This window comes from Sardina pilchardus, chromosome 3 (assembly GCF_963854185.1).
Source record: "Sardina pilchardus chromosome 3, fSarPil1.1, whole genome shotgun sequence".
In the NCBI taxonomy this organism is placed as follows: domain Eukaryota; kingdom Metazoa; phylum Chordata; class Actinopteri; order Clupeiformes; family Clupeidae; genus Sardina; species Sardina pilchardus.
Window position 1 is genome coordinate 5,305,628 of NC_084996.1, and position 17,151 is coordinate 5,322,778.

Below are 17,151 nucleotides of genomic sequence, written 5' to 3' on the forward strand. Positions count from 1 at the left end.
CACCTTATGCATGAAACTCCAGCTGAGCTGTGGAGAGCAGACAGTCAGCGCGGTGGCTGCGTTAGGCCTGTCAACCCCATTACTGCATTAAAAGCATAGGGCCGCTGGCACGGTCTCCCTCCACCACAAATGGGTTCTGCAGCCCCTGTTAGAAGTCGGATCGTGCGCTAACTGAACCTGTGGTTCGCTCGTAATTGACCTCAGCTGTGCGCATGGGCTGGAGTCGCCTTTTGAAGTGTGTGTGTGTGTGTGTGTGTGTCAGTTGCTGGCTTCTCTGGAGAGAGAGGTAAACACAGCTCAGGCAAGGGGTGATGGGACGGACACATGTCACTGAGCCAAAGATTACAGTGGGGTTAAAGCATTACTGATAGTCACAAGTATAACTGATTTAACGCCAAGTTCAAGTGCCAGGTGTATGAACTATTTCCATCTAACACTGATGAATAATCAATTACATACTGTAACAGGAAGAGGCTGTTCTTGTTAGAAAGTTGGAACTTCTACAGTGCATGCATTTCAGCTGGCACATTAGGTTTATGATCCAATATGGAAAGGTCTGAGATTCTCGGTTTGCCTATTTGTCAACGGAACGTTCTTGAACATAAATAAATCAAAAGGTCAAACGGGGGACGGAAATGGAAATGTCGGAGACAAAAGTCTCCACGCATTCCATAGAAACGATTGGGCAGTCCAGTTGTATTACAGTTTTATTGGTTACAAAAACAAATCACAAAAGTAAAAATAAATTACTTTTTTTTTTTTCAAAGGATCGGTGGTTAGACTCCATTGGCACCTGCTCTGCTGCAGCTTTCCCTTGGAGAGGGTTCTAGACCACAGGCCTAACTATCCACACACTCTCCTACAGAGAACATGGCCCTTCGCCAGGAGTGCACACACACACACACACACACATACAGGTGCTCAACTCACCTGACGCCGACACCGGAGACCCATTAGGATGAGCACACCTGCCAGGAACTAACACAAAAATGGGCAACATGACACTACATGACACTAACCCCCTACAATACTACATTCTCACATGAAAGATGTGTCATTGATAATACTTGGGACACTATGAGTTATGGTACCACATGAGTGTGCGGTGGGATGCTGTTGAAGCACATGATTTGACACAGTTCATTTTCTTTTTGGAAAAGTCATCCTTAGCTACAAGAAACTCAATCGCCACAACGGCACAGGGAAAAAAAAAAAGAAAAAGAAAAGTCACCGGAGGTAACTTTTCTTACACTAATGCACGAACCAAAGAGATGGCTAAAATATTCACTTGTAAACATTGCGCAATTTTACAACCGTGGGAGAGCTGAAATCCCATCCATGTCTTTGCCAAAGAACACAACAAACTTAAAAGAAACAGCCATCCATCTTGTAATTTACAAAAGTAACGTGACAACACAAGACTAAGAGTGACGATGCCTTCTAAGCTTTCCCTGGCTACATGCAACCGTTAGATTAAAAAAAAGAATGGAGGTATTTTCCCCACCCCTTTATGTCTCCAGGTCAACGAGTCCGCTCTGCCCCATCTTTCATTAGCAACAACAACAACAACAACAAAGGATTTCTTTTTTAAAAAAAGGATGCATATAACAGGCACTTTCAGGGTTCCACAGGGCATGGACGTGAGGCTCCTCAGGGCAGTTGGTGGTTCATGGGCTTTTCACTCTCGTTTGTCCAGCGCTCGGTCGCCAGCACGCTCTTCGTCTGCACCGCTGGCCGATCGTGGTGACCTGCCGTGCGGCATGCCGGGGTGAGCGCCGGGGTAGTTATTAGGCTGATGGTACTGAGGCGGGTAGGCGCGGTAACCGGCGTAAGGGTCCTCTTCCTCCTCCTCCTCATCTTCCTCCTCCCCTTGGCCGTAATTGTTATTGGGAGCTGGGACCCCGTAGTTCTGGTAGGGATTTGGAGCAGGGTTCTGGTACTGGCCTGGAGCTTGACCACCGTAGGTTTGGTAAGCGTTGGGGGACAACTGTTGCACTGTTGGGGGAATAGTCCAAAGTTTGGCTCATAATCTCTGATGATCACCACCGCCACCAGTGTTTGTTTTTTTTTGTTTAGTTGGGCAGGAAGGGGTTAATGGGTCAGGTCAGGAGAAAGAGGACAGGTACATATGGAAGGCACAGCATCATCGTGAGAATGGACGGGAGGGGGACGGGGTCAAAGGGCAAGTAGAGTATAAGAGGAAACACAGAAACAAAGCCAGCAGTCCGGAGGGGGTGTCCTTGGGAGAGGATCAGAGAGGAGCACAGAGAGGAACCAGATGGGAGATGACCTGACAGGGGAGAGCAGTCGATCACCGACTCAAAGCACCGATCGCCTCCACCCCTCGGTGCTGTCAGTCTCACTGCTAGCTGGATGAAGGGGGCAAATACTGTAAGAGTCTCATAGCTGTGAGGGTATTTGCACTGACGTCATTGGTGGTGAGTTTGGAGTAGAGCCGTCCACCAACAGTCTTTCCATGCATCCCCATCTTGGTAGCTGTGTGTGTGTTTGTGTGCGTGTGTGTCTGTGTGTGTGTGTGTGTGTGTGTGTGTGTGTGTGTGTGTGTGTGTGTGTGTGTGTCTGTGTGTGTCTGTGTGTTTGTGTGTATAAAAACGAGTAACAGAGCTAGGGAGTAGGAGCAGCTGTGGATCAGAGAGCTGCTCAGTAGTCATTCTCATACTGTTCTTGACCTTGGGACGGGACCACAGGAGACAGAGAGAGAGAGAGGGACAGAGACAGGAGACCACGTCATTAAGAAACAAACAGCCCACATGCCTTCCCAAGTAAGAGCAGAATATGTCATGTACATGTTACAGGTTTAATAAAGTTTATCGCAACAGATGGTAAGACGGCGGCAGCAATTAATAGGAAATGTTTCACTGTCGTTCTGATCAAGGTGTTGATCAAGGTAGTTAGGGTGTAGCTTGTGTTTCCCCCCACAGGATTTTTGGTAGAGAGTATGCTACATGTTGTGGTGCAAAAACTGCCCGAATTATAATACCAAGTATGTGATCTCTTTGAATGGTTTCTATGGCCCTTCAGTGTCTTCAGAAGAACACACTACATACTAGCATATTTTCATGGCCATATGAACTTGTAAACCTCACATAAAACATTATTCTGTGTGCATATTCATTCATATTTTAAACACTGTCTCATGTCAAATTACGGTATGTCTTAAATTCACCCACTGAGTTCTTCTCTAAATTAGTCTTGAATGCTTGGGTTAGCAAACTGTAAGTTTGAAACTCTTCAGCGAAAGAACTTAATTCCAAACTAACATACAGTATTTCACATTTGATGGGTAAGGATGAACAGAACAGACACTGACACTGATTTGGTCATTTAACAGAATCCACTCCTTGAGCGGGACTTTTGTAGTTGAGCCATGATTCTCTTGGCGTGTTGCATAAAACAGCCTCACGCAGGGCAGTCCAATAAAATCCCGGGCCCATGTGCTCAGTCACGATAGAAACGATAGATGGGTGTCAGTGATTTATGTCGACCAATTGAGTTCTGGTCCCTGTCTGTCTGAGAACCACTGAGGGAAAGCTTTTACAAGCTGGAAAAGGTCTGTGACAATAGAGCCAGACAGAAACACTTGTAAATATGGCCATAAAATGGTCAGATATAAAGCCAATAATTCCTCCTATGAAAATGTTACCAGCTATTACTCAATCTAGGTCAACTGTCCACAAGTGGATAAGTGAACGACTACGCCGACTCAGACTGCCAATTTGTCGCTAGCGTACTTTTTTTGAGGTTTTTCGAATATGCGTTTTACAAGGATGTGACACACCCCTGGAGCCCACATGAATACACCATCCACCTCATTCGTGTGTTAGTGGGTGAGTGAGAAGGACCAGACAGGAAAATACCAAATACGTTGGAGGGATACAAGATGGAGGGGAGAGAAGAAGAGAGAGAGAGAGAGAGAGAGAGAGAGAGAGAGAGAGAGAGAGAGAGAGAGAGAGAGACAGGGTTGAGGTCTAACCTCTGCCGTTGTAGCCCATGCAGGCGCTCTGGTCGCAGTATCCTGCTGGGCCGGACGGGCCGGTGCTCCCTGGGGTTCCTGGGCGTCCTTGACTGCCCGGGGTGCCGGGCCTGCCAGCGGGGCCTTGGCTGCCAGTGCGACCCTCTCCCGGAAGTCCTGTGTATGGGGGCAGAGTGGCCTCATGTTATTCAAAATGACTGTGGGTCCTTAGTCACCCTCATCACTGTGACGATTAAGTTTAAGCACGCCATCTTTTTAAGAGAGGCCATATAGGCCGTAATGGGCGTAGTTGCTATTCACATTACGATGTTAATCTTTACTGTCATACTGCCCTACAATAACACTTGTGTAAGATTCCGGAACTGCTCTTTGCCACGAAAGCATGCGACTATGTACAGGGGCGCCACTTTACAAATGATGTACCGGTGCATGTTTTCTTTCTCTGCCCCAGTGCACTCAGCGTGGATTCAAATGTCAAACAGCCCTACTCTGGTTTATACCCTTATACCCACAAAGGCGGAAAACGTGCGTTGTTATTCTCGTGAGAATATCCAGTGCACAAAAATATTATTTGTTATTGCCTCCTAAATTACCACCAGAAGGTCCATCTCAAGGCATTCCGTATCTATTGCTGGAGGCTTAAGCTCTTATTTTTGGCCTTTTCCATTCTTTTCTTAAAGGCCGTCATAGAATTTCACCAAAATGTGGGTTAAAGTGCAGTCCTCTGCAGGCGTACACGGCCAGCTGCATTACAGCCATAATCAATGTAAAATGATTTCTCTCTGAGTCGAGTTCTATTCCAGGACATGGTGGCTATTCAGAACAGGGGCTGAGAAAAAAAACACCCAAAATCAGCACCAGACTCCTTTCGCCTCAGATGTTATGAGAACTTCTATGGATTGTCTTTCTTTCTCTCGCTCTTTCGCGAAAGCCGCCTAATGGAGAAAGTGCTGAGGCAGTGCCGAGTCGTGCCAGTCATTCATTTCACAAATGTCTGTGGCCTCAGGGGCCTTTCATGTGGACGGCTCCTTCAGCGTTTGTACTCAGACGGCTCCCGTGCCAGCGAAAAAACGCAAATAACTTCGTGAACGTTTTTTTTTTTTTTTTTTAAAGCACTTTTCGGTTTCACATGTCTTTTAATTTACGGGTGTCCTATCAAACGTGTCAAATTGACTCGGGGCTTCTGTTCTTATTCATCCATTCACTGCTTTGTGTTCACAGCTTAGCACGGTGGGCTTAATAATAAGGGCCAGACATAGAGGAGGGCCACAGGTTGCCAGGGCAGACGCTGAGTGGTTTCCACTCCGTACAGAACTCACCTGGAGGGCCAGGCGGACCTCGAGGACCCTGCGTTCCCACGCCTGTGATTCCCCTCTCTCCTTTCTCTCCAGGTAAACCTGAACAGACAGTCATCACAGGTGAGTGACACACGTACACACAAATACACCTCATAGTTTGACCTTCTATTTCAATTTCAATACTGTGGGGGGAAAAAAACAGAAGAAACATTTTGAGTTGCTGACATATCTAAATATATACAGTATATAGTTATAATTTACAGTGACTACAATCAATTATGCCACTTGACATCAAACAGAAGGTACTTCAGTTATTTTGCAGTTTCATGGTCTCAGAGTGTTACTGTACATCAAACATCATTAAAGAAATAAGTCCTATAGAATTAACTTGACCAGTGATTGATGAATAATGAATGATTTACATGTACAGTATGTTCAGAGGCTATTGCCAGTAATACAGGTCCAATCATTTGCTCTACAGTACAGCCATTTTCCAGTCCTTTCTCTGGTCTCAATGGCACTGAACAGTTCATTCAGTTCAGTCTAGGTCAATTCAGTTCATTTCAGTTCAACACAATAATGAAACACAAGCGACTACAGCAGAATAAGCAGAATCATTACTTCTAACCCCGTAGCTAACGTGAAGAGTCTCCAGGATTCATAGAAAAACCTCCCAGTTGTGCTTGCTGGCCTGACCAAAAATGCTGATCTGAAGAGACATAAGCTTAAGGACATTCTGAACTATTTAATTGCGTTGCAATGTTTGAGGACTTGACCTGACATTCATTTCGCGAGTGCTACAGCGACTGCTCATTAGTGGGCTGCTCTCCGCTCCCTGGAGACCGTCGGCGAGGCCGAGTTGTGGTGGCGGCTGACACAAAGGTGACGGGTTGTTTGTGCGTCTGAGTGGGAACAGCGGCGGAGGACCGCTCTGCTCTATCTCACCCACACGGACACACACACACACACACACACACACACACACACACACACATCATTTGCGCTATACGTCCGAGCTTACGCGGCCGCTAAAGAAATGGACTACTGGCGTGTTCGGCATGCGTCCAGTGATGTATGGAGAACGTTACGCGCTTCAGCAGCAATTAGATTCAGCTAAAGCGGCAGCTCGGGAGATGAAAGGCCGTTTTTTTTTGCACAAACAGCCACGGTGCTTTCGACCGCTCGTCCTATACCTCGCTCTCCTGGCCGGCCGCTCTGTCCGTTGCTCCCGGGAAATCCGGGTCTCCCGGCGTGGCCCTGCTCCCCTTGCGGGCCGCGTGGCCCCGGGCGGCCGGCCTCTCCGGGAGGCCCGGGCACCGTGCGCACGGACACGCTCTGGCTCGGGATCTGGTTCAGGATGGAGTTGTACCGAGACAGATGACCTGTAAGGAGAAGACAACACGGAGCCAATGAGACGCAGAGGCCTTACAAACTCACACAAATATGCCTCTGAGGCTTTTACTCATGATCTCGATTACTGTCCAACGTTATAAATGCGTTCTGGTAATGACAATGATGAAGACCAGACACCAACGCGCCAATTTAACACCCACACAGAGTGGCCTGCTTTCACTCACTTTGGATCAGCTGCTCACACACTTGTCGAGCAATGGCGCGCACCGCAGCTTGCGACTGCAGATCCCCCTTTGAACCGAAGCACACACATGAACATGCATGTAAGTCATAACACAAGGAGCACACACTTGTATTTCTAAGCAATTCTTGAATTTCCCCTTTTTCTTAAATTTCCCTTTGGGGATCAATAAAGTATCCATCTATCTATCTATCTATCTCAATTTACATACTTGTATTTGCGTGCATGCACACAAACACACTGATTATTCAGATTATTATTCCAGAAATGAGAATATGAAAGTTTTGATTACTCTTCAGATTCCAGATGGAGCGATTTTTATCTCCAACACGACATTTTTTAACTTCACAAGGTTGACTCAAAGTATAAACAGTAACAGGTCAGACATAAGCCCAAACGACTTCAAATTATGGAACATTTTCAGTCTGGTAAGTTTGCTTTTACTTTCCCCTGTGGTAGGTCAATTGCAAGTCTACATCTTAATTCATTCCAAACAGGACCTGACGTTCAAGTAATAAAAGCAAGCAAATCAAGTCCTCGTGATTGTTTCAAGTGTAGCATTATAGATCATTTGAGAACTAAATATTGTGTCATATCCCTCAGCCACCACCCATTAAAAAGTCCACGACGTCACCTCGTCTGACTGACTGAACAGGCATGTGATGCTGACGAGCAAGTGCCTGATGCTGATAAATGGCAGATGAGGTAGGAGTTTGCCTAAGTTTATAAACACCCTCGACTTTTCCTCCTGAAGAACACCAGACTTACCCGTTCCCCTCGTTCACCTTTAACACCGGCAGGTCCCTGAAAAGGAAACAGAGGCATGAATAAGCAGCTATGGAGAGAAAGAGAGACACATGGACAAGAAAGAAAGGAAGGGAAAGGCCGTCCTCATTTACATCTTCTTATTCTGCAGGCTATCGTAGCGTTGCTTTCTAATTTTCCTGTTTACATTGTTTACATTGTACTGTATGTTGTGTGTGGTGTCTTAAGCTGCTGGGACCTTGAATTTCCCCTAGGGGATCAATAAAGTATCTATCTATCTATCTATCTATCTATCTATCTAGCGCGCTAGCAATGATTCATCCGCGCTGGGAGCGCGCGTCAGGAGGCAAACGGGAGAAACGCACACATTAACACACACACACACACACACACACACACACACACACACAGGCGGACGGGCAGTTGTTTTGAGAGTGGCCCCCACAGCATGAGTGGGAGTGCACACGGAGGGGTCGGCGTGTTAAGTTTACGACTGGACCCACGGTGACCCCTGTGCCGTGTCCAGTCTCTGCCAAGCGCATAAAGATGATCCCGCTGCTGAGCTAACGCTCTGGCTAACGCTCTGGCGCCGCGCCGCGCTCCGCCGGCCCCGTCCAGCAACGCTGTGGCCGCCTAACAAACGCTGATGTCATCCGGCAGCTGGACCACATGCAGTCACCGAGGACGAGGAGTTGTGGGGACGAGTGCGTCGCTCATAGACACACATCACACATCAAATGCATTCTGTGTGTGTGTGTGAGTCCTTAAGTGTGTGAGTGTGTGTGTGCGTGTGTGTGTGTGTGTGTGTGTGTGTGTGTGTGAGTGTGTGTGTGAGTGTGTGCATACTGTATGTGTGTGTGTGTGTGTGTGTGTGTGTGTGCGTGTACTTGTGTACTTGCGTGTCTATGAGAGTGCCAAGTATCAGTGCAAAGTGAGACGTTTGGGTATTGCACTCTGTTGTCTTGGGAACTAACAGTAGGGTCATATAATTTAATAATTCGAGTGTGTTATGATGTATTTTTTTTCTGTCAGAGAAGCCTGCGTGTCTCCAAGCCTGATTGCACTCATCTGACAGCGTTCGGGCTATCAGAATGCAACAAATGTGAAACAATCACATGTCCTGGCTGCTTCTCTCCGTCCAGTAAAGGAAACGGTGAGTGTTTTCTGTTGACGTCCGCCTGAAGCCCAGGGGATGGGGGGGGAAAGGGTCAGGAGGCAGAGCATGTCTGCGCAACTCTGATCGGGGACAAACTGCAGGCTACAGGCTAGTGGGGACCTGTGATTTACGGAGGCCTTCAGCAGAGCGCCTGCACAGGTCTGCTGGGGGATCATTTCTGCCATGTCAGATGACTACTGCAGACTGAGTGGCTTTCTACAGCTCTATGAAAGTGATAGGATATGCTGTGGCGGTAACAAATCTATACAAAGCAGGGGTGCGCTGTAAATAAATTCAGTAGACCAGGACTATCATTCCTTTATATTGCTAAAGCAGAAGAGGTTTGGGGCCTTACCCCCTCATCAGGCCCAAACCTTTTGACCCAATCTTTAGACACAACCTTACGTTCAACCTTCAACCTTATATGAATATTTCTTTGAGAAGTACAGTATGAAATGGATTGTAGATTCCACCATTCATGCTCATTTACTCTCTGTTACATTTCAAGACATAATTCATAAATATATGACCTCGGACAAAATAACCATCATGTAAATGCAGACACGTATACACACACTCACATATCATGTGCGTTTCTCTCTGACCGGTCATTAATATCATACTGTAATGCAATGTCTCCGTTATAAAGCAGGCCCACATCTGAATTCAGATGGCTCATGCATTCTGGACACAGAAAGTAAAAGTCCTGGCAAGTATTTGATCAAACCATTTAGTAAACCAGCTCATCCTAATTAGCAGCCAGGTAGATGAGATACTGTACTTAAAGGGATATTCCGCCATTTTTGGAAATACGCTCATTTTCCACCTCCCCTCGAGCAAAACAATCGATATTTACCTTGTTCCCGTTCATCCAGCCATTCTGTGAGTCTGGCGATACAACTTTTAGCTTCAGCCTAGCATAGATCATTGAATCAGATTAGACCATTAGCTTCTCGCCTGCTAGCTTCATGTTTAAAAGTGACTAAGATTTCAGGTAATTTTTCCATTTAAAACGTGTCTCCTCTCAAGTTAGAAAGTGCAATAAGACCAACTGAAAATGAAACCTGGCGTTTTTCTAGGCTGATTTGACATGGAACTACACTCTCATCTGGCGTAATAATCAAGGCAACTTGCAAACGTACCATAGGCGCAGTGATATCTTACGCAACATCTGAAAATAGTCCCCATAGACAACAAGCAGTAGTAGTGCCAGTAGCTGCAAGTTGCCTTGATTATTACGCCAGATGAGAGTGTAGTTCCATGTCAAATCAGCCTAGAAAAACGCCAGGTTTCATTTTCAGTTGGTCTTATTGCACTTTCTAACTTGAGAGGAGACACGTTTTAAATGGGAAAATTACCAGAAATCTTAGTCACTTTTAAACATGAAGCTAGCAGGCGAGAAGCTAATGGTCTAATCTGATTCAATGATCTATGCTAGGCTGAAGCTAAAAGTTGTATCGCCAGACTCACAGAATGGCTGGATGAACGGGAACAAGGTAAATATCGATTGTTTTGCTCGAGGGAAGGTGGAAAATGAGCGTATTTCCAAAAATGGCGGAATATCCCTTTAAGCATTATCGCACGAGTGGGAGTGGTGTTGTTGGCCAATATCGCCACGGCTGTGGTTCGCCGCAGGCACGAAGCCGAAGGCTGAGTGCCGTAGGTAACTACAGCCGTGGCGATATTGGCCAACAACACCACGACCACGAGTGCGATAATGCTTTTACACAACAGTTCCATTGCCAACAAAAAAAAGATACCCGAGTGCATTTTTAGGAAGGATAATTATTATTTGCCATCGTTTTATTTAGCCCAGTTCCTCCGCTATGCGATGTAGGCCTAGCTCAGAACGCTTGTGGTTGCTATGCAACTGCTAAGTCAAAGAATATGGAATGCCGTCTCTGGTTAAATCAAAGCGAAGAATCAACGTCGCGGAGTGATTATTAGCTGTGAAGAGTCACCAGTGGTGATATCGGTTAATATCACCACTGATAGAACGCGTCTCGTCCATCAGATATTGCTAAATCGTTCGACCGGACCTAACTGTTGTATAATTAGTGACATCACCTGTGCTAAGTGCACAGGTACAGTAGAAAGAATACACGGCAGGTATTTTACTCTCTGGAACTGGGATGTCCGCCAATGACTGCAGAGAGACTCTACTCACAGCTGTTCCAGGATCTCCCATGGGCCCTGGGGGGCCGTTAGACCCCGGTGCTCCCGGCGCTCCTGGGGTGCCCTAAAGAGAACCAGAGAGAGAGGAGAGAGAACCATACGAGCTGAACTATCTTGATGAAGAGCACAGGTACAGTAGAGCTGAGGTCCTTCCTCTGAGAGACACACTGTAAAGGGCCGTTCACACCAAGAACGATAACTATCGTTCATATGAATGACAACGTTCATACATAAACTATAACGATAACGACATGAAGAACGATATCGTTGCTGATCACTTTCAGAGCGATTTTGAGAACGATAAAAAGCTAACGGCCAATCAGAACCCAAAATATTCTAGCCGTCGCATTCATTAACACGAGAGAATTTTCTTATCGTTGGCCAGTGTGGACGCTTTTATCGTAATGGTTATATTTATCGTTATTGTTCTTGGTGTGAATGCTGCTTAATAGTGTAGCTGCAGGACTTACGATAGGTCCACCTGCACCCTGTCTGCCCTGCGGTCCGTCCTTTCCTGGGAGACCCTGCAGAGGAAATTTAAAAGTTAAAAGGTTTCCATTCAGAAACACAACCAGTCATAACATTCACATCGTTTATGCTTTCACTGACTCCTACTTGCTTTTTCAACTACACGTAATACTTTCAAATGTACATTGCAATTGTTTCGCACGGCAATTAATTCAGTTATGTAATAAAGTCATAAGCTCAACAGCTGAATAACGTTTGCCACAAAACCGCAGGAAAATAACATGTTTTCTGACATATGTGATTGTTATACAATATTCATTGGGTATTACCAGTGGGATAAGAATGTTAAATACAGACTTTATGGAGAAAAAGGTGGCCATAAATCTACAGCATGGGGAGGTTGGTGAGTGAGGTATGAGTGTGTGCGACGCATCGGTCAGAGTGTCCTGCGGTCGCTCGACGAGCCGTCCGTGACGTCCAGCGCATGAGGAGAGACAGACCCAAGCGGAAGAGTGCGTGAGCAGGCATGTGCGAGGCTCTAGTGTGCTGGCGCGAGAGAGAGAGAGAGAGCGAGAGAGAGAGAGAGAGAGAGAGAGAGAGAGAGAGAGCGCTCTCTCCTCTGGCTCCGAGAGGTCCGTGGGACGGGACTCTGGCTGACCTCGCCGCCTCGGCTGCCTCGGTGACCCACACCACATCCATCAACCCCCGGACGCCCGTCCAACAAACATCGTCCATGTGGCCGCTCCGCCACGACACGGCCAAAGGCCCCGAGAAAGAGCAGCGCACATGTGGATGCTCTGTGGACAGGTGACTGAGTGGGTGTGGGTGGGGCGATGGGTGGTGGTGGTGGTGGAGTAACTGCATCGACAGCTCACACTGAGCTCCACAGTCGAACATACTGAAACCCATCAGACAGCAGCGCTTTACAAATGGGCTGACGGATATCTGTCAGGCGCTTCCAATGGGGAAACAGCACCAGTTCCAAACGCGTCTTCTTTTTCGCGCGCGACTGCAAGCGGAAACTCGCTACCTGCACCGCTGTGCCGTGCCGTGCCGTGCCTCCTCAGTCAACCTGCGGCCGCATCGCATCGCAACTGCAGCTGTCAGATGAGCTCTACATGCTAAAGAGAGCGAGCAGAGTGCACCCCCCCACCCCACCGCCTTCCATATCCTCCATCTCCCCCACACACACACCCCCCACCTCAGCACAGACAAGAGAATTAGCGTGAGTGTGAGCTGAGGTGCTGAGCTGCTCCCGAAAGCCAGGCTGGCGGACGTACACCGGGGGTCATGGCACGCTGCAAAGGAAAACACTCGGAACCACATCGGCTGAGATTTACCAGAAGGGGCTGCGCGTTTGTACGTACCAGAGTCGAGAGAGAGAGCAAATTAAAGGGAGAGTGAAAGAGAAGGGGCTGAGTGAAAGGGAGAGAGAGAAAGAGAGAGAGAGGAAGCAGGAGAGAGAGAAAAATAAAAAATCTGAATCCGTGACTCCACGCTCGCCGACTGGATATGCAAGACTTCGCATCGAGCCTTCTCTTCAAAAAGATTTTTCCAATAAATTTCAAAACCCCATGCACTTACTGGAAGAGGCTTTTCATGTGACACTCCTGGTATCCAAAGCATTACAGTACACCAGCTCCATCACACCAGTGTAGTAAGAAATATTGCACTTACAGTACGATATACTGTATAGCATGTTATCCAAGATAACAAGACAAGCATCTGCTGTTATTGTTGCCATTAACTGACAGATACTTTACATAAAAACAGATTAACGTCCACTGCTATTCCGAATCACTTAAGCATGTCTTGGATGAGCATACGCACATCAAGGAAACACTAGTGGAGTTTGCTGGCTTTGAACCTAAACGCTTTGATGTACAGTATAAGAGACTATTCCGTAAACACACAATCACACAGCAATTTCCTCCTCATATTGAAATGTGGGCTAATTATCAATCAGCATTAAGAAGGAGGTTCTAGAGAGGCTGGCGCTCCACAGACTACTAGGCCATCGGTAGAGGAGCGCTCTGGGGCAGAGCAATCATGCGTGTTATTGTTTAGAGGACAGAGGAAGGACTTGAACTCTCTCTCTGGCGAAGATTCAGGGGAAATTCTGCTCATGGGCCCAGGTCCTTCCCCAAGAGCAAGTCTCCTATGGGGTTTTTTTTTCCAGGTGAAGAAAATGTGGCTTTCAACTGCCCATGTCAAAAAAATCACCTCATTTTTTTTCATTTTTCAGCGCTTTGGCTACGGGCTACGACTGAACCCGCTCGTAAACCCCTTCATCATTCATTCATCGCAGGTTTAAATGTCGCCGTGTGTCTGAGACTGTGCGTATAATAACTGTCTATAATTTTCATGAAAACACTCAAACGGCCGCAGCTCTGCCTTTAATGTCAAGCTGTGTATATGCTATTGGCCAAGCATGACTAATAAAAAAACGACGAGGGAACATTTTGGGAAAACATCTTCGGGCTGCGTGCATGCTCCCTGTGCTCAGTGCAAGACCTTTAATGCTTGTGAGGACCTCATGGAATGTGGACGACTTTGGAAGCCAAAGAAAGCCCAACATTGCTGACATTTTAACACAATCATTGTTCCATATGTGAAGGAATGATGTTTGTCTTTTAGGGTACTAGATAGGGTACTAGCCTAGATTTTCGTGCCTTAAATGTCACCATTAGTCACCCGCAATCAAGAGGAATTCACTGGTTTCCCTACAGTTAAGACAAATGCAGCTCCATTCCATCAATCAGTTCATAAATTAATTTCATTAAACCACATTATCCAGATCATGCCATATGCTTATTTCCTACAAACCTTTGACTATGTCTTCACTATTCAAAATGACTCCAAAGCTAACATTCAAAAATATTGCTGCCAATCATGAATTGCTTTTAATTTATATTTTTCCCCCTAGAGTGCTACCTTTTACTAGTTAATTTAAAAATCACTGTCCTTAAAAGTAGACTACTAGAGCTGCTCGTAATATAGTTATAGACAAGCTATCTTACACCAGTGTTTGATGTAACCTTTCAGTCCAAGGGTGTAAATAAAGCTCTTTGTCTAGAGGCAGATATGACAAGTATAACAACACCCCCATCTTTAGATATCCTTTAGACTTGGGGGAAATGAAAAAGTGATCACACCAGATAGTTTGCTCTTCCCTGAGAATCAGATGTGCGTTAAATTCTCCTGTGAGGGTTGTAACATTTTACTGCTCCAGAAAAATTCTCCAACTTCCTCGGTGATGTTTGGTTCCTGGGATGGGGCCCTCTTCAGAAAAAACGGAGCCAAACAGTTCTAATACTGGACTGGCCTTATCTCGGAGCTCACAGCATGAATCCAAATCTGCATCCAAGACACCATTCAGCCATCTACTGAACCAACAGGCTCCTTCAGTTGCACTCTATCTTAGGACTTTCTTTTGAACTGTCCCGAGAACCTCTTTTTAAGCTACCCTTATACTACAGGAGGCTTTAGCAAGTCTTTACATTTTGATGTGAGCATCAGGAATAACATCTGATGGGGCTGCCTGTATGGAATGACTTGGAATTTCCAGCACATTTTTCTTTCCATATGGTCTTCCATAGAACGTTCGTCATTCTGAGAGCAACTTAAACGATTTTGTCATTTCAACTTTCCAACTGTGAAGCATTTCAGTTTGTGAGATAACACATTACCATGGTACGAGGACCAAAGGCTTAAGACTCCACCCTGGGATTTGGTTTCAACAAATCTTAAGGCACAAGTCCATGGTTCACTGAACGTATGAAACTCAATCGATGCAGTCTATGCAAGAAAATATGCTGTCACAAACTTGGTTCTGACAAGCATAGTAAAGTCATGTGAACTTTTCCTCTATGATTCACTGCAAACTAGCAAAGGACACATTCCTCTATTATAGAAAAAAACACACACACACACACGCACAGAAAACACAACGCAATGGCAGCGCTTGAGTCAGTGTGAGTTTTGAAAATAAATAAATAAATAAATTGGCCAGTAGCTAGCAGGACATAAAACTATGAAGCATACAGTATGTGTGCGGCTGTTAAGGAACTGAGTGGAAAAGCGGCCGCCTCTCACCCTCTGTCCAGGTGGGCCGTCGCGTCCGGAAGATCCAGGTGAACCAGGGACACCCTGTGGATGAATCAGCCAAGCACACAAACAAATGATCAACACAGCTGAAAAAAAACGAAAAAAAAAAAAAACACCCAACACAGCATCTACACCACAACTCTACAGTACAGGCCATTTAATAAACCACCACAGCTGCCTCAGCTATTTGAAAACGAATGCTTCTCCTGCCCCAAACGCTCTCGTCCTGATTTAGAGCCTACAGCTATAGCTGCCCCCCCCCCCCCCCCCCCCCCCCACACAGGCAGATTGCACTGACATCGGAAATGATCCATCTTTATGGCAGAGTGTTGGAGTGCTGTAAGCTTGAAGGGTGGGATGAATGTAAAGGGGAAGAGGCACTGAGCGTGTTTTCCTTTGATTAATGTGGCGCGGGTTGACTGGAATCAACTGCGCTCGCTCTCGCGCTGTGCTGCGCTGCGGTCTCTTTAGCGTAGCGACTCGCGGGCGAAGCGCGGCCCGTGTCCGACCGACGACTTTTAAGAGCGGAGCATTTCAACACCCGGTTTCGTTTCACTGAAGCGGTGCTATGCCAGCGAAACTGATTCCACTTAGAGAGCGCTTCACCCCCACTTCATCCGTCTTAAACACATTGCTGAGTTTGGAGGGGAGAGGGTTCACTTTTTTTTTGCGCTGGCACAGCCATGTGTATGTTGGCAAACTGACAAGTTCTCTTTTTCTCTCATTCTTTCTGTCTTTCTTTCTTTTCACGCTATCTCTCTCTCTCGCTCTCTTTCTGTCTCTCCGTCAGATTTCGCTCATCCTTCCTCTTTAAGCTGAAGGAGGAAACAGCTCCAAGGGTGATCTTTGAACCGTAATCTGGCTTCACATTAAACAGTCAAACATTCTCCCTCTCTTTTCTCTCTCTCTCTCCCTCTCTCTATCTTACCCTCTTCCCTCTCCCTCTCTCTCGCTCTGTCAAAACAGAGCTGTCACCATAGCCACATAAAATCGTTTGCGTGACATCTTTGAAAACGTAATAACAGATTGATGTGAAGTTGGAGGTGAGGGCTTGCTTATCCTTGCATGCACCTGAGGCACTTCTGGTGACGGGGGGCTGAGTCCGTGCTGAGGAGGCCCTGGCCCCGGCATTCAGGAAGTTCAAAGTTCAATCTTTAAAATGTTGCCTCAAAGGCATGACAGGCACGAAAACGTCTCCCTGTTCTTCATCCGAGTCTGGCAGCCGCGGACATATTCCTTAAGTCTCAATTACAGCACTACTTTCTGCCTCTCCTTTGTTTACCTCTTTCGTTTCTCTCCCTTTTGAAGCAGGCAACCTCAGAGTGCCTTCGTTGTGTACAGCTACATGAAGTGGGGCCAGCTTTTTCCCTTGACACTAATGACACTACCTGCTGCCGTACAAATTCCAGGTTGTACTCTTACTAATCTTGCTCAATAATTGATGCAGAGCGTGGGGAGGCTTTGTCAATATTCAAGCGAGTCAGTTAGCAGCCTCAGCAGTCTCGGGGAAGCTCATCTCCCACCACTAATCATGCTCTCTCACCACCAACCACCAGAGAGAGAGAGAGAGAGAGGAAGAGAGAGAGAGAGAGAA

At 46.4% G+C, this 17,151-nt stretch overlaps 1 protein-coding gene across 1 annotated transcript in view; it reads right to left on the minus strand.

The window, feature by feature from the left end:
• Positions 1-694: 694 nt before the first annotated feature.
• col14a1a (collagen, type XIV, alpha 1a) overlaps positions 695-17,151 on the minus strand; it is a 71,324-nt gene continuing 54,867 nt past the window's right edge. The window contains exons 36-44 of the mRNA XM_062533346.1: positions 15,546-15,599; positions 11,453-11,506; positions 10,975-11,046; positions 7,655-7,690; positions 6,870-6,936; positions 6,486-6,674; positions 5,314-5,391; positions 3,995-4,150; positions 695-1,995 (exon numbers count right to left, since the gene is read on the minus strand). Coding sequence (XP_062389330.1) covers positions 1,679-1,995; positions 3,995-4,150; positions 5,314-5,391; positions 6,486-6,674; positions 6,870-6,936; positions 7,655-7,690; positions 10,975-11,046; positions 11,453-11,506; positions 15,546-15,599 — 1,023 coding nt within the window. The 3' untranslated portion in view covers positions 695-1,678. The remainder of the gene's footprint in view (positions 1,996-3,994; positions 4,151-5,313; positions 5,392-6,485; positions 6,675-6,869; positions 6,937-7,654; positions 7,691-10,974; positions 11,047-11,452; positions 11,507-15,545; positions 15,600-17,151) is intronic.